The sequence below is a fragment of the Mya arenaria genome, chromosome 9, assembly GCF_026914265.1.
Source record: "Mya arenaria isolate MELC-2E11 chromosome 9, ASM2691426v1".
NCBI classification, from domain to species: domain Eukaryota; kingdom Metazoa; phylum Mollusca; class Bivalvia; order Myida; family Myidae; genus Mya; species Mya arenaria.
The window spans coordinates 38,937,987-38,956,638 of record NC_069130.1 but is presented as its reverse complement, the minus strand read 5'-3'; the positions used below and the strand labels follow the sequence as shown (position 1 = coordinate 38,956,638).

General features: G+C 40.1%; 1 protein-coding gene and 1 long non-coding RNA gene across 5 annotated transcripts in view; one reads left to right on the top strand and one right to left on the bottom strand.

Moving 5' to 3' along the window:
• LOC128246602 (uncharacterized) overlaps positions 1-18,652 on the bottom strand; it is a 66,391-nt gene that overhangs the window by 33,885 nt on the left and 13,854 nt on the right. For 2 of the 4 annotated variants that reach the window (XM_052964877.1, XM_052964880.1), the window contains 3 exons: positions 6,315-6,900; positions 5,610-5,768; positions 266-323 (listed from right to left, as the gene is read on the bottom strand). In XM_052964877.1, the coding sequence (XP_052820837.1) occupies positions 266-323; positions 5,610-5,768; positions 6,315-6,872 (775 nt within the window). In that variant the 5' untranslated portion in view covers positions 6,873-6,900. Of the gene's footprint in view, positions 1-265; positions 324-5,609; positions 5,769-6,314; positions 6,901-11,692; positions 11,817-16,503; positions 16,641-18,652 lie in introns of those variants that run through there. The other 2 variants (XM_052964878.1, XM_052964879.1) reach the window with 2 other exon arrangements.
• On the top strand, positions 9,250-17,212 carry LOC128246618 (uncharacterized). The gene is made up of 3 exons (XR_008263294.1): positions 9,250-9,433; positions 16,533-16,630; positions 16,987-17,212. It is a non-coding gene; the product is annotated as an uncharacterized LOC128246618 (long non-coding RNA).

Sequence of the window (18,652 nt, the reverse complement as noted above, 5' to 3'; positions counted from 1 at the left end):
CCGGAAACACATGATATATATTTATATTCCAGCACGGCTGACGTCACCGGGAATGCCTATCCGGTGTGCTAGTAATGCAGAGTTTCAACACTGTCTTATCTTTCTTAACGAAAGTTAGTGGGCGGAAACCATTTTTCTTTCTTAGAAACAGTGACCAACACCCTGCTTCTCATAAGCAACCCCAAGCTAGCTCTTTACATAAGCCACCATACACACAGTTTCATCCATATCCATATACGTCAATTTGATCAAAAACGTCTCTTACCTTCCTTCAATATCTCCCCTTTGTTCTCAGCACTGATCTTAAAATCGTCTAATTCCAGCTGTCAACAAAACAGATCAAGACATTAAGCATCCCATAATTCAAAGGCTATTTTACAAAATAATATAAACTATAAACTTATATTATAAAGACAAAATTTGAACAGAAAACAGTTTTACTACATCAGAAAGTGTATGTACGTTGTCATAAAGGTGACATGTGTAAATAAAACTATTTTTTTTATCTCGGGATCTCAACTAAATTACTCGTTCCCACGACTTCCATGTTGTTGCCACGACTTAATAATTTCGAGGCCACCACTTCGTACGTTTACGACGTGGGAGGGTTCAGACCAGTTGACAATTTGTGTCATGGGTCTGTAATGGGTCGTGACCCATCGGTACGCAACCTTGGTTTGGCCTCGCTTCTAATAAGGTCAAATAGGGACCCACCTACACTTAAGTCCGTTGGTCTGATTAGATGCAAGGTCAAATAGGGTCCCCGACCATCACTTAATTCCGGTGATCTATTAGTAATTAGGTACATGGTCAATTAGGGATTCCCACCTATACTAAGGTCATGTGATCTAATTAGATACATGGTCAAACAGGGACCCCACCTAAACTTAAGTCCGGTGATCTAATTACGTGCAAGGTCAAATACGGACCCCACCAACACTAAAGTCCGGTGATCTAATCAGGTGCAAGGTCAAATACGGACCCCCACCTATACTAAAGTCCGGTGATCTAATCAGGTGCAAAGTCAATTACGGACCCCCACCTGCACTAAAGTCCCGTGATCTAATCAGGTGCAAGGTCAAATACGGACCCGCACCTACACTAAAGTCAGTTGATCTAATTAGGTGCACAGTCAAATAGGGACCCCCATCTTCACTGAAGTCCGGTGATCTAATCAGGTGCAAAGTCAATAACGGACCCCCACCTACACTAAAGTCCGGTGATCTAATTAGGCGCACGGTCAAATAAGGACCCTCACGTACACGAAAGTCCGGTGATATTATTAGGTGCAAGGTCAAGTAGGGCCCTCACGTACACGAAAGTCCGGTGATCTAATTAGGCGCAAGGTCAAAAAGGGGCCCTCACGTACACGAAAGTCCGGTGATCTAATAAGGTGCAAGGCCATATAGGGACGCCCACTTACACTAAAGTCCGGTGATATAATTAGGTGCAATGTCAAATAGGTACGCCCACTTACACTAAAGTCCGTTGGTCTAATTAAGTGCAAGGTGAAATAGGGACCCGCACCTACACTAAAGTCCGGTGATCTAATTAGGTGCAATGTCAAATAGGTACGCCCACTTACGCTTAAGTCCGTTGATCTAATTAAGTGCAAGGTAAAATAGGGACCCGCACCTACTTTCAGTGTTTACCTGTCGCAATGTCCTGTGAAGAAAAAAATGTTTTCGCTTTGTCTGTAGGTGGATCAAATAGGGCCCTGACCTAGTCCTACACTAAAGTTTGTTGATCTAATTATGTGGAAGGTCAAATAGGGACCCGCACCTTCACTAAAGTCTGTTTATCTAATTAAATGGAAGGTCAAATAGGGACACACACCTTCACTAAAGTCACGTGATATCTAATTAGGTGGATCAAATAGGGCCCCAACCTACACTAAAGTCTGTTTATCTAATTAAGTGGAAGGTCAAATAGGGACCCGCACCTTCACTAAAGTCCGGTAATATCTAATTAGGTGGATCAAATAGGGCCCCGACCAACACTAAAGTCTGTTGATCTAATTAAGTGGAAGGTCAAATACGGACCCGCACCTTCACTAAAGTCAGGTGATATCTAATTAGATGGATCAAATAGGGCCCCGACCAACACTAAAGTCTGTTGATCTAATTAAGTGGAAGGTCAAATACGGACCCGCACCTTCACTAAAGTCAGGTGATATCTAATTAGGTGGATCAAATAGGGCCCCGACCAACACTAAAGTCTGTTGATCTAATTAAGTGGAAGGTCAAATAGGGACCCCACCTTCACTAAAGTCCGGTGATAACTAATTAGGTGGATCAAATAGGGCCCCGACCAACACTAAAGTCTGTTGATCTAATTAAGTGGAAGGTCAAATAGAGACCCCACCTTCACTAAAGTCCAGTGATCTAATTAAGTGGAAGGTCAAATAGGGCCCCCACCTACAGTAAAGTCCGTTAATATTATTAAGTGCAAGGTCGAATAGGGGCCCCACCTACACTTCAGTCCGTTGATCTGATTAGGTGCACAGTCAAATAGGAAACCCCACCTACACTTAAGTCCGGTGACCTAAATAAGTGGAAGGTCAAATAGGGGCCCCCACCCATAATAAAGTCCGGTGATCTGATTAAGTGAAAGGTCAAATAGGACCCCCCCCCCCCGCCTACAGTAAAGTCCGTTGATATAATTAAGTGCAAGGTCGAATAGGGAACCCACCTACACTAAAGTCCGGTGACCTAATTAAGTGGAAGGTCAAATAGGGGCCCCCACCCATACTAAAGTCAGGTGATCTGATTAATTGAAAGGTCAAATAGGACCCCCCCCCCCGCCTACAGTAAAGTCCGTTGATATAATTAAGTGCAAGGTCGAATAGAGGCCCCCACCTACACTAAAGTCCGTTGATCTGATTAGGTGCAAGGTCAAGTAGAGTCTAAAGTCCGGTGACGAGGTCAAACCATACTATTCTAAATTGTTTTCAATAAACGCATACCTGATCCGCACAAAAGGTAGTCCACTCAATATAATTCCCAATCGCTCCTCTTACACAAGAGTACAGAAATATCTTTGCACGAGTTTATCGAATCTGATATAAAACAAAAGCTGTCACAGAGACAGCGCGCTCGACAATTCCGCCGCTTTTCAGTGTAAGGATTGAAAAGTTTTGGCAAAACATGCATGGATCACTGTTAGATTAGATTACAATGCAATACATGATGTGCGGAGATATTAACATAAATGTGGTTACATGCAAAATTTTAACCAGAATTTTTAAGTGTAATAATAAAGGGCCATTATTTGCAAAACACAGTTATCTAACTTGATTATTCAATTAGGTTGGGTGGTTGAATACCATTGTATAAAGTCTCAATGCAATACATTAAGTAGTTGCTGAGATATTATCCTATGTGTGCTAACATGACCTTAACCAGAATTTCTAAGAAGCATAATAAAGGGGCAAAAATATATAATATGAAAGATAGAGTTATCTTACTTGATTAAATAAGAAGGTTAAATGGTTGGGAGCCTGTGTGTAATGTTTCAATGCAATACATGATGTATTTGCTGCAGCATTGACTTAAAAGTGGTTACATGCAAAACCGTTACCAGAATTTCTATGTTGAATAAAAAAGGGGCCATTAATTGAATTTAATGCAAACTAAAGTTATCTTACTTGGTTATTTAAGTAGATTGGATGGTTGAGTACCATTTTATAAAGTCTCAATGCAATTCATCCAGTAGTTGCTGAGATATTAACCTGGTTAATGTGTGCTTACATGCAAAACCTTAACCAGTATTTCTGAGTATAATAATTAAGGGCAATTATTTGCATTAAATGCAAACTAGAGTTATCTAACTTTGTAAATTAAGTAGGTTGGATGGTTGAGTAACATTGTATCAAGTCTCAATGCAATACCTCAAGCAGTTGCTGAGATATTAACCTATGTGTGCTTGCACGCAAAACCTTAACCAGAATTTCTAAGTCAAATAATAAAGGCCTATAATTTGCATTAAATGCAAACTAGAGTTATCTAACTTGGTTAATTAAGTAGGTTGGATGGTTGAGTAACATTGTATCAAGTCTCAATGCAATACCTCAAGCAGTTGCTGAGATATTAACCTATGTGTGCTTGCACGCAAAACCTTAACCAGAATTTCTAAGTCAAATAATAAAGGCCTATTATTTGCATTAAATGCAAACTAGAGTTATCTAACTTGGTTTATTGAGTAGGTTGGATGATTGTACGATTGTATCAAGTCTCAATGCAATACCTCAAGTAGTTGCTGAGATATTAACCTATGTGTGCTTGCACGCAAAACCTTAACCAGAATTTCTAAGTCAAATAATAAAGGCCTATTATTGGCATTAAATGCAAACTAGAGTTATCTAACTTGGTTAACTGAGTAGGTTGGATGATTGTACCATTGTATCAAGTCTCAATGCAATACTTCAAGTAGTTGCTGAGATAACCTATGTGTGCTTGCACGCAAAACCTTAACCAGAATTTCTAAATCAAATAATAAAGGCCTATTATTGGCATTAAATGCAAAGTAGAGTTATCAAACTAGGTTAATTAAGTAGGTTGGATGGTTGAGAACCATTGTATAAAGTCTCAATGCAATACCTGAAGTAGTTGCTGAGATATTAACCTATGTGTGCTTGCACGCAAAACCTTAACCAAGGGGTGACGCCGACACTTGGGTGAGTAGTATAGCTCTCCTTATTCTTCAAATAGTGGAGCTAAAAAGGACACTTGCAATCATACCTTTTTTCAGCTGTTTCACGGCCTCGCACCCTCGAGTCGGTATGATAGTTTCGTTATGTCCTCTAGGATATAAGTTCATACCTGTTGAAGGACTTCTACAGTTCTTTGAGCTTAGGGTATGTTAGTTTAATTGTGTCCCATAACATAATAAGTCAATTCCGGGTGCACACATGTGCAGAAGTTGGCAGTCAAGTCGTCTGCGAAGTTTCACCATGCATAATAAAATTATTTTTAATACTCATGCCTGAACTACACAAAAAATAGTACACACATTATAATTTAAAAGTACTCTTCCAGCAAGTTACTATGTATTTCTACACGCGTCGACCGAATTTAATACAAAAAAGTAAATGTTAACTCATACCCTTTCTCATACCTGTTCTGTGGCGTGTTGTGCCTTACATCGGTATGCTGGTTCAGCTGTGTCATCTATCGCATACAGTCAAACCTGTTTAATCTGTTCCATGGCATGTCGTGCCTAGGGCCGGTACATGCTAGTTAAGTTGTGTCATATATCTTGTTAAGTCACCTGTTTAAACTATTCCACAGAGTGTGGTGCTATGGGCCGGTATGCTAGTTCAGTTGTGGTTTTTATCATGTATAAGCATACCTATTTAATCTGTTTCATGGGATATTGTGCCTTGAGTAGGAATACTAGTTCAGTTGTGTCATCTATCATGGAAAGCCATACCTTTTTGTTCTGTTCCACGGCGTTTCGTACCTAGGGCCTCTATCATGGATAGCCATAACTGCTTAATCTGTTTCGCGGCTTGTTGTGCCTTTGGCCAGTATGCTAGTTCAATTTTGCCATCTCTCTTGTAAAGTCATACCTGTATAATCTGTTTAGTCTGCTATCATGTAAATTTGTACCTTCTTAAGCTGTTCCACAGCGCGTTGTGCCTCGGGTTGGTTTATTAGTTCAGTCTTATCCTCCAGCAGGGTGCGTAGCTTGAACAGCAAGTACACTAGTTGTGTGTCCTTGACCCTCTGGTCATTGGATAGGCGTACGCGTCGACCAATGTCCCGAACCTTAAATGTAATGTTTGAAATAAGTTTTGACTAACATAGCTTGTAGTTGTGGTGAAGATGGCACAAATTGAAATGCATACTATCATGCAATATGTAGTAACTATATATTCACTTTAAGACTTCTTGGTTGTTTGGATTAGAGTAACGAATGTACAAAATAATCAGAGCAACTTCAAGTGAATACTGAAACATTCTACATTTATTATGAACATTCTTAAAAGCTGAACTCTCACAGATTGACCGTTTAGGCCACGTTTTTATGTTTTGTCTGGGAATGAGCCAATGTTTGCGTTAATGTCTGGAAACCAGTGATATAATGATAATACAGTGAGATGTTGTATGAAAAAAAGCGTTAGTAAAAAATTAGTTTCTCGGCAGTTCTTAATAAGTTGTCTTATATGACTAAATTAAATGTATTGATGTGCGAAATCAGCTGAATTTGAGATAAAAATATAATAAACGTCAAAACTGTCAATCTGTGAGAGTGCAGCTTTAAAAAGTCAACGGAATCGTATAATATGATCATAGTGTGATTAATATGTTTACCTCTGTTAATAAATTTTGCTGTGTCGCAACGTTAAACGACAGTTTGTTCTGGAAATCCTCGCAATTCATCATGACGCTGATCACTCCGTTAAAGTCACTGTCTTTGATGGAGGACACGGTCTTGTAGCCATCAGGGGGCAGGAAACACTTGCCTATCTCCCAGGGAATGGTGCTCCATTTGTCGGCGTTCGTATTCTTCCATGATGGTCCCGAAAACCTGTGATGTTTGACTATTTCATCACGGACGCCTTCACAAATCCCATTTGGACAAGGAGCATACAGTTTTTGAGGACAGTTATGAAATCTACAGTTTCTAGTACTGGTGCATATCCCACGAGTTGGGCACTTCAACACGTTTTCTGTGAAACAATGTGCACATGCTGCCCTGGATGGAAGACCCTTGGATGTTCTAACAGTGCTATAGATGTCCTGGTGAACGCATGTCAGAACGTCCTCCAGAAAATCTTGTAATCCGTCCTTGGTGATTTTGAGGGCGAGGGCGGCCTTTATCCAGTTCTGCGCGTCCTTCTCCTTTAAAAATTCTCGATAAGAGGCCATTGTTTTGCCATTAGATCTTATTCAATACCTGGTAAAAGAAACAAGTCACTGAGTATTACTTACATTACAAAAGTCCCCTTCGGATTCTTAAACAAATTGAAATTACTAGCATTAAAATAAGAGCTGCACTCTCACAAATTTACTGTTTGCCAACTTATTTATTTTTGTCTTGGAATGAGCCATGTTTTTGCATAAATATCTGCAAACTAGTGGTATAAGACTGCTGACAAAAGATCAGATCGCAGATTTTCATATTTCCATCGAAAATTTATCTTTTATGGCTAAAAGAGTTACTAACGGTTTAAGAAAAACACATTTTTTTTTAACTAAACTATGAAAATCTGCGATCTGATTTTTGTCAGCAGTCGTATATCACTGGTTTCCATTCATTTTGATATAAATTGGGTCGTTCCAAGACAAAAAATTTTTAAAGTTGTCAAAACATTCAATCTGTGAGAGTGCATCTTTAAGAAAATGTTGAAATAGCCACCACATTTTTCACGACGTAATTTTTTTTTTTTTTTATTGGCCTGCATAATATCCCTATTGCCCTCTATCCGCATATTATATTACATGGACCAAGTTTTAATACTTCATCATACAGGGCAAAGATCCAGTTAAGGGATTGGTGTATTCACTGCTATACCAGCCAAATGTATCATGTGCTATACACAGCAGCTTTTATAATTTTTGGATAACATTTTTGCTGTTATTATAGGACCCTTTTAAAGTGTAGTAAACTGATTCTTTATGTTGCCATGGCAACTAATAAAATAAAATGATCTGTGAGAGTGCAGCTTTAAATCAGCTTAGTATTTGACATAATATTTTGTCTACTGGTTCAGCCCCCGACTGCTAATTTACTTAAGTGAATGTACTGCAGATTTTTAAAATACTGTCATCCCATTGGGCAAAAATATAATTTTGACCTCTAATCGCAGGTTCGATTAGTATATACAAATTTATTTTAGCTCGATTGTGACGAAAGTTAAGCTTATAGAATCACTCCCGGGTCCGTTTCCTGGGCAGAAACCAGTACTGTATCCATTTTGAGAGGCCATGAGAAAGTACCCCTGGTGGGGATTGAACCCCTTGGGTGAGAGGCGGGCACCTATACCACTAGACAACTCTCACCCCTATCGTGATAAATCCAATCTATGGAACCCATAGCATCATCACTCTGGTGAACGAGAATGATTAAATTGATGCTGATCCGTGGTCTAGTGGTACCGCACTTGACTATCAATCTATGGGTAGGAGGTTCGACTCCCATGCAGGCCTACAGCCTATAATATATAGTAGTATCAGGTATCAGCAGATAAGGTAAATGAAATTATAAAACTATGCTTCATTCACTTTTTTTTCAGTACTTGTGTAGATGCATTGTTATAATACAGTATTATTCATTGTATTTATAGTTATCCTTCTTACCTGATTTATATGTTTGTTGTATAACATTTACGTAAAGTTTTATTCTACAGTGATTTTTATTTAAATTTTCAAAACCACCTGTGGCTTTACAATTGCGAAAATAAGCACGTTAATTCCCAAAATTGGGAAAATACAATGAACATTAAAATGGTCATTAAAATAAACAGTAACAAAGACACCTATTAAAACTCTTTCAACTCTCTTTAATGACTGTTACTATCATCAAAACATGTAAAAACATGATTTTTGTGCCAAATGATCCCTATCAATGTTGGGAAATTTTTCATAAATAATTACAAAGGATATAATTTATATAATACTATAATGAATAACATTGGTATTGCACTGACTCTGTTAACACCTTACATTGTTTAATCCCTTGTTTTAACTCTTTGAAATAGTCAATTGATTGATTAACAAGTTCTTAAAAATTTCAGAGACAATTTAATGGGCTTCCTCTTAAATTGGATACAAAATCTGCTGTCTATTAAAAAATGTTTTTCACACTCATAGAGAGAATGGAATGAATATATCAATATTTTTATTTTTTTCCAATTTCCAAATAGTCAGACTTGTTTGCAATTGATCATAAAACAAATTAATGAATTTTGTAGGATTTCATCAACATGTTTCCTTCGGCATTCATCAAAAAGTAAATACACCATCATTATAATAAATAAATAAATACAGTTGTCTACTTTCAGTGTTTCACTTCTCAGTTATGTCATTTTCCGATATTGGCAATGAAGGTCAATGTCATGTATGTAAACATGTAGTTTAGGCATGACAAAGAACAGCATTGTCTATTAGTTATTTTATTCCCCTCCTGCACCGAATAATTTACTGTCACTTTTGAATTAGTAATCCTTTTGTTGACAATGACACATGTTTTTAACACAATGATTCTAACTCTTAATTTGTTACATGCTCTCTGATTGGATGAAAAAATGGAGTTAAACCAATGAAAATCCACCTTTCATCATGACGCGGAAATTACATCATTGTATGTTTCTGTGAATAGACGCTTGCATGTAGGGGAAATAACTGTTTTGTTTATAATTTCATCGTCTTTTATTCTTATTTTCTTTTGAAGTTTAAGAAACCAGATTGGAAATTTTTATTCAGAAATGGTAAAAAAGGGTTCTTTTTGCCATTGGGAACATGACCGAATACCGGCTATAAATATTGCCGTAAAAACACTGACAATTCATAATTGTATTTTTTATTCATTTCTGAGGGGAATTGATTACCAATTATTGGGGAAATATGACTATTTTTTGGGAATATTGGACGATTTTCGGCGAGGGGAAACAGCCGTTATTCGGCGGTAAATTTCACGAAAAAAAATCACTGGTACATTACAATAGTCCCCTTCGGATTCTTATACAATTTGAAATTACTAGCATAAATAAGAGCTGGACTCTCACAAATTTACTGTTTTGGCAACTTATTCATTATTTTCTTTGAATGAGCCAATTCATTGCGTAAATATCTGCAAACAAGCGATATAAGACTGCTGACAGATCAGATCGCAGACATTCATATTTCCGTTGAAAATTGAGGTTTGATGACTAAAAGAGTTACTAACGGTTTAAAAAAAACCGCATAAAACATCATTTTAACTAAACTATGGAAATCTGCGATCTGATTTTGTCAGCAATCTTTTATCACTGGTTTCCATTCATTTTCGTATAAAATGGCTCGTTCCAAGACAAAAAAAAGTTGTCAAAACGTTCAATTTGTGAGAGTGCAGCTTTAAAAAAATGTGAAATAACAGCCACATTTCTCTTAAAAAACAATTGTTGTGAGTAATGAAAAGAAATAAGTTATACCATACCACATGATAACACATAGTTGATTTACGATGTCATGAATTAGGATTTTCTCAGTGATAAGCTCATTTTCAATAAGGACTGAGCCCTATTTAAAAAATAAATATTGAATAAGGAATCAGTAACTTAGGGTGAATACTGAATACTTTTGGACCCAGAAGTGTGTCCTTTGATGATTTCAGAATTCAGCAGGTCGACTGCCCAGGTTGATCTATAATCTGACACCAGCAAAGGGGGGAGGGGAGGGGGAGGAGGTGTGTGTGTGTGTGTGTGGGGGGGGGGGGGGCAACAGGCACCCGCCCCCTAAAATTATACCTTTTTGCAAAATAATTTGTTAAAATTTTCATGGGGGAGTAGACCCTCCCCTCCCCCCTGCCAACACTTTGAACAAAGTAATTTAGGTTCCGACGGAGGGGCGAAAGTCAAAACGTTACGCCCCTTAGTTACTTCCCCTTTAACGTCAAATTATGGAGCCACCCCTGTTGACTTCGGGCCCTTCATACCCTTTTTTTACACAATGGCCCTCTTTATTACTTACGTTTTTTTTTCGTTTTTTTTGTAAGTTTTAAGAATTCTTTTTAATTTAAACATGCAATCCAATTAAGACAGTATAGTTTATTGGTCTTAAAGCTGCACTCTCACAGATTGAATGTTTTGACAACTTTTTAATTTTTGTTTTGGAACGAGCCATTTTTTGCAAGAATCCATGCAAACAAGTGATATTTATAAGACTGCTGACAGAAATTAAATCGCAGATTTTTATAAATAAAATGCAGTTCAAAAATTAAGGTTTAATACAGTTTTCTTAAACTGTTAAAACGGTTTAAGCCATCAAACATTAATTTTCGAACGGAAATATGCAAATGTGTCAGCAATCTTTTATCACTGGTTTTCAGATATTTACGCAAAAATTTGCTCTTTCCAAGACAACAAATAAAAAAGTTGTAAAACCGATAAATCTTTGATAGTGCAGCTTTAAGACAATTTAGTTATACCAACACATCATATACCATTTTTAAGGGAATTGGCTCCTCTCTTCATGGCACCTTTTAAAAAATGGCTTTTTTCTATGCTGATTAATAAATTTGAAAAAAAAATCAACTAGACTCAATCATGAAATCCATTAAGTTTGATATATACATAAGTTATAACCTTATTATTTTTCGAACATCATATAATAATAGAGGCATTAAGGTGTGTTGTTTATACTTAACCAAAATGATATACATCAACATTTAAGATACAAACAATGAGTCAGACGCCTGTGCTGCAATCTAGTTGTGCATTTTTATTTCTTTCTGGCTAGATGAGTAAACTCACTCTTAAATTAAGCTTTTAAGAAGTAAACGAAAAAGGCAAAAAAAAAAAAATTGTTGTCATTTCATGTTCCCATCAATTTTAATTGTTCACCTTGAAAATTCCACAACACGTCTATCCGAAGTTTTCTGGTACGAATCACTGATATCTATCTTTCCATGTCTTGAATGTCACAATTCAATTTAACAAACATGAAAACATAGTAATAGAACGACTGTTTGTACTTAGATAAACAAATACCTCGTATCCCTTATGTCAACATGTAGGTACAGTTGTTGATTTTTTCAAGTTAATTCAATGTTGCCGCTTCTTTTAAAATGTCAACAGACACAACACTACAGTACCAGGCATTCGGAACTCCTCGGCCATTTTTTCAAAAATGGCCGAGGAGTTCCGAATGCAGTACCAGGTAAATAAAAAAACGCCACCCTAATACTCCACACTGGTTACCAAACACTAGCAAATTTTCCCAAACTGCTTTTGCTTTTGCCTCCCTTTAGGGTTTTAATTATTTAACTGTCCAATCAGGTCAATGAATTGTGACTATGTAATTAATACATGATTTCACAGTCGCCATATTCGATTTTAAGACTGAAATTGAAGTGCGAACGTTAGAGCGTTATACCGTTAGCACGTAGACCGGGCGTATCAATGTATACTACAGAACGCCCGGGCGTAGCTATGTATACTCCAGAATGCCCGGACATACCTAAGCATACTCAAGATCGCCCGGGCGTACCAATTCATACCCCAGAGTGCCCGGGCGCACCTATGCATACTCCAGATTGCCCGGGCGTAACTATGCAAACTCCAGTTCGCCCGGGCTAAACTATGCATACTCCAGATAGCGCGTGCGTAACAAGGCATACTTCAGGTCGCCCGGACGTAACTATGCATACTCCAGATCATACAGCGGTCCCTATGAATACTCCAGATTGCCCGGGCGTAACTATGCATAATTCAGATCACCCGGGCTAAACAATGCATACTCCAGATAGCCCGAGGGTATCAATGCATACTCGAGAGTGCCCGGGCGTAACTAAGCATACTCCAGATGGCACGGCTAAACTATGCATACTCCAGATAGCCCGGACGTAACTATGCTTACTCCTGAGTGCCCGGGCGTACCAATGCATACTCAAGAGTGCCAAGGCGAATCTATAGGCATACTTCAGATCGCCCGGGCTAAACTATGCATACTCCAGATAGCCCGGGCGTAACTAGGCATACTCCAGATCGCCCGGGCGTAACTATGCATACTCCAGATCGCCCAGACGTAACTATGCATACTCGAGAGGGCCCGGGCGTAACTAAGCATACTCCAGAGTGCCCGGGCGTAACTTTGCTTACAACAGAGTGCCCGGGCGTACCTGTGCATACTCCAGATTGCCCAGAGTACCCGGGTGTACCTATGCAAACCCCAGAGTTCCCGGACATACCGATGCAAACTCTAGATCGCTCGGGCGTACCTTTTCATACACCAGAGTGCCCGGGCGCACCTATTCATACACCAGAGTGCCCGGGCGTAACTATGCAAACTCCAGATCGCCCGGGCTAAACTATGCATACTCCATATCGCCCGGGCTAAACTATGCATACCCCAGATAGCCCGGGCGTAACTAGGCATACTCCAGATCGCCCGGGCGTAACTATGCACACTCCAGATCGCCCAGACGTAACTATGCATACTCGAGAGGGCCCGGGCGTAACTAAGCATACTCCAGAGTGCCCGGGCGTAACTATGCTTACTACAGAGTGCCCGGACGTACCTGTGCATACTCCAGAGTGCCCAGGCGAACTTAGGCATACTCCAGATTGCCCAGAGTGCCCGGGTGTACCTATGCAAACCCCAGAGTTCCCGGACATACCGATGCAAACTCTAGATCGCTCGGGCGTAACTATGCAAACTCCAGATTGCCCGCCTAAACTATGCATACTCCAGATAGCCCGTGCGTAACTAGGCATACTCCAGATCGGCAAGGCGTAACTATGCAAACTCCAGAGTGCCCGGGCGTACCTATATAGAACCCGTGCATAACTATGCATACTCGAGATTGCCCGAGCGTAACTAAGCATACTCCAGATTGCCGAGGCGTACTTATGCATACTCCAGAGTGCCCAGGCGTACTTATGCACACTCCAGAGAGCCCGGACGTACCTATGCACACTCTAGAACACACAGGCGTACCTATGTATATTCCAGAGTGCCCGGACATACCTATGCATACTCCAAAATGCCTTGGCATCATTTGCATAATAACGAACGGTCGTGCGTACCTATGTATACTACAGAACGATCGGGCGTACCTTTGCATACTACAGAACGCCCGGGGGTACCATTGCATACTGCAGAACGCCCTAGCGTACTTATGCATACAACCAATCTCATTAGTATCATATCGTGACGTTCACTTCATTTCATTACGTAACGTCGTGAAGCGTGTATTGGGGATCTGATTTTAATGAGACTGGCATACAACACAATGCCCAGGTGTACCTATGCATACTACAGAACGGTCGGGCGTACCTGTGCATATACCAGAGTGCCCGGGCGTACCTATATGCATACTACAGAACGTTCGGGTGTACCAATGTATACACCAGAGTGCCCGGGCGTACCTACGTACCCTTGTATACATAAGAACGCCCATGCGTACAGTTGCATGCATAGTTCAGATCGCCCGGGCGTTCCTATGCATACCTCAGATCACCATTGGCCTTTTCTAGAGTGCCCGGGAGTACCTATGCATACTCCAGAGTGCCAGGGTCTACCTTGGCACACTCCAGAACGCCCGGACGTATCTATGCATACACCAGGATGTCCGGGTGTACCTTTGCATACTCCAGAACGACCGGGCCTACCTATGCATACTATAGAGTACCCGGTGTACTTATGCATACTACAGAACGCCTGGGCGTACTAATGCATGCACAAGAACGCCCGGGCGTACCCATGCATACTCCAGATCGCCCAGGCGTACCTATGCATACTCAAGATTGCCGGGGCGTACCTATGCATACTCCAGAGTGCCTTGAAGAATACATGTATTATCTAAATCGCGCGGGCTTACCTATGCATACTCAAGATCCCAGGGACGTACCTATGCATACTCCAGATCGCCCGGGCGTACCTATGCATACTCCAGATCGCAGGGGCGTACCTATGCATATTCCAGATTGCCTGGGCATTTCTATGCATACTCCAGATCGCAGGGGTGTACCTATGCATACTCCAGATCGCCTGGGCGTTCCGCTGCATACTCCAGATCGCCCGGGCGTGCCTATGCATACTCCAGATCGCCTGGGCGTTCCTATGCATACTTCAGATCGCCCGGGCGTGTCTATGCATACTTCAGATCGCCTGGGCGTCCCTCTGCATACTCCAGATCGCCCGAGCGTGCCTATGCATACTCCAGATCGCCTGGGCGTCCCTCTGCATACTCCAGATCGCCCGGGCGTGCCTATGCATACTCCAGATCGCCTGGGCGTTCCTGTGCATACACCAGAACGTCCTGGCATACATGTGCATACTTCAGATCGCCCGGGCATTTCTATGCATACTCCAGATCGCAGGGGCGTACCTATGCATACTCCAGATCGCCTGGGCGTTCCGCTGCATACTCCAGATCGCCCGGGCGTGCCTATGCATACTCCAGATCGCCTGGGCGTTCCTATGCATACTTCAGATCGCCCGGGCGTACCTATGCATATTCCAGATTGCCTGGGCATTTCTATGCATACTCCAGATCGCAGGGGCGTACCTATGCATACTCCAGATCGCCTGGGCGTTCCGCTGCATACTCCAGATCGCCCGGGCGTGCCTATGCATACTCCAGATCGCCTGGGCGTTCCTATGCATACTTCAGATCGCCCGGGCGTGTCTATGCATACTTCAGATCGCCTGGGCGTCCCTTTGCATACTCCAGATCGCCCGAGCGTGCCTATGCATACTCCAGATCGCCTGGGCGTCCCTCTGCATACTCCAGATCGCCCGGGCGTGCCTATGCATACTCCAGATCGCCTGGGCGTTCCTGTGCATACACCAGAACGTCCTGGCATACATGTGCATACTTCAGATCGCCCGGGCATACCTGTGCATACTCCAGATCGCCTGGGCGTTCCTATGCATACTCCAGATCGCAGGGGCGTAACTATTCATACTCCAGAGTGCCTGGGCGTAACTATGCATATTACAGAGTTCCTGGGCGTACTAGTGCATGCTACAGAACGCATGGGTGCACCTATGTATACATCAGAACACCCGGGCGTACCAATGAAATCTCCAGAACGCCCGAGAGTGCGTTTGCATACTTCAGAGCGCCCGGGCGTACCTATGCATACACCAGAACGTCCTGGCATGCATATGCATACTCCATAATGCCCGGGCGTACCTATGCAAACTCCAAAGCACCCAGGCGTACCTATACATACACCAGAACTCCCGGGCATACCTATGCATACCCCAAAATACCCAGGCGTACCTATGCAAACTCCAGAACCCTCGGGCGTACCTAACCATACACTAGAACGCCTTGGCGTACCAAAACACACTCCATAACGCCCGGTTTTACATATATATATTGTATATATATATATATATATATATATATATATATGCACGCTCCAGAGTACCCGGGCGTACCTTTCGCGATTTTGCGTTGTCTATGTATCAGCTTATGTGATTGTTTTCTAATTCAGTTAGATGGCGCTCACTCCGCCTATTCTTATTCATTAAGAATTTTCTTCATTTCATCTTACTAATACTTAGAGCTTTGTGCTTAATTAACGACTGTTTCATTTCTTTCTCACGATCACGTAGAATAAACGCAAGACTGCGATTTTTCAATTTCGTGAATCGCGTTAGAAAACTGTCAACATAGTCTAAATTACCTAAAAAATCCTGGGTTAGGTTTTGTAAAAATAATTTTCGTTATCTGAAATTTTCTCAAAAGCAGTAACGTTCGCGTACATGTCTGCAAGAAGACTTCAGTTTTTTTGTTTTCGAGTTTATCGCTTTCAGTAAAAGACCACAAAAGAAACTATAAACTTACTTTATTATGCAGTTTTCCGCTTATTTCAGCAATCCACACATTTAAGCACCGTTTGTCTAACGTACCAGCCAGCTATGGTAGCCTCCGCAGATAGATCAAAGACACATATACCCGGGCAAGTTAAATAGTAAGCGGTAGATTGCATGGCTCGTTGAACAACCTCGTTTTGAAAGACGATATAAAGGATGTTTACGCCACCTTATATGCAAACAGCCCACGTTCGTCCTTGACACAAATGCAGATCACGTTCTGTTATAATGTTAGTAACATTGCATACTTAAGTTTCTAAATAAACTCTTATACAGCAAAATTACAAAATCGTTGACATCAACTTATTTCAACAGTTTCCATAAGGTAGACGATATTTTTTGTCCGCTTACATCTCAATCGAAAGAAAATGTTGTTGGTAGGATTATCTGAAGCTGTTTTCTTTCTGTCCTAATGGCGATATATATGTTTATATGTTTTATTGTATCTTTTGAGGAAGCACTTCCGGCGGTGGACAGTCGTAAAACAACACCTTAACTACTAAGAAGTGACATCACGCCGATAGCAATAAGGCTACGTCTACTTGATTTGACTTACAGTGTCACTTGACCTCCTTGTAAGGGGCTCCGATAAGTACGCAGAAGCAGACGATAATAATACAAAGGTTATACTTAACAATCAGATTAAAAAAATGCATGGGACATGTTAAAACATAGCAATAAAAGCAAGTATAGCATTAAACAAGTTCGTTATTGTTATTTAGTGTATGCAATGTATGGTTCAGGTAGAAATACTTTCTAAACTTTAAAATAATTTATTTCTGATTATCATCGGAAGTTTGTTACAGTATTATAACCATCTCTATTTCAAAACTCCAAATTAGGGAAACAAAACATGTATTAATTTCTTTACGAAAGTCAGCAAAAATCGACGTTTGTTTAGATCCATTGTCAAAACTCAATGAATTTCGCTGTTATTCTTCCTTTCTCCATTAAGATTCACCTGTTTTATACAAGTGTAATGAATATAATTATTGATATTACTACCTTAATGCTTCTCTCAATATATTAGTGTCCGTATTAAATGAAATGCAAAACTGTTCTAACAAGCGGCAAAGAAGTTCGAAATGACCTTAGTCATTATAAATGAACAGGTTTTTACTTTGATTTGCGTCATTTACAAAGATGATCTTGTTTTATCTATAATACACGAATATACTTTTTGTGACCTTTAGTTTCATGATGTCAGCTTTTTTATCAAATATAATAACACATGTAACTCGAATCAACTCAGTTGTCTTTTTCACTACTATGTCCAAACAAGCTTAAAAGCAAATGTATATGCTTCGGATTTAAAACTTTACGCACAAGAAGGAGACACATTTAAAAATAAATATAAATCGCAAGATATAGTGAATATTATACAGTAATAATCATTATGATATTTCTTGTTTTATGACTAACGGAAAATATACGTATACTATGTACGGTTACATTAAGACATTTGGAGGGTTGAAATAGTCTACCAAAAGGTCCCTTGTTATCAAACAATTGCAAAACAATTCATAATTTGAGCAGCATGAAAGGAAAGTGTCAGTATGTTGGATTTCTTTAATTGTCTTTATAATCTCCCAGTTATGAGAAACATAATTGGTGTGAAATATATAGAAAACAGCGTTATTACACTACTGTCGATATGTGCAGATTGTCGGAGGTCATGGCGGATAGCAACGGCGACTCGTAAGCCCCGCCTAATCTGGACGCTGATTGATCAGTCGGATATCGACCAGTTAGTTTGACTTTGATATTTTATGAAGCTCAGAATGTAAACTTCATGAATATGATGTTTCTGATGTCACAGGTTTTATAATTAGCATAGAAAACAAAAACATATCGTCGTAAATCTGTAGGTATCGGGGTTTTTTATCGACAATATTGCCACAAAATCAGATATATTTTGTGGATAAAATCTCAGTTTAAAAATGACAATGGTCGAATTAGTTTTGTCTATCTATATTTCCCCAGAATCGTCACTATTCTATTAACCATGAGTAATTGTTGACTTTTGAAAATTACCCTGATGCGAAACAATTATGATCATTTGATTTGGGCCGTAAAATGCTTTAGCCACATCTCGAACTTAAACGTATTATTGTAGATCC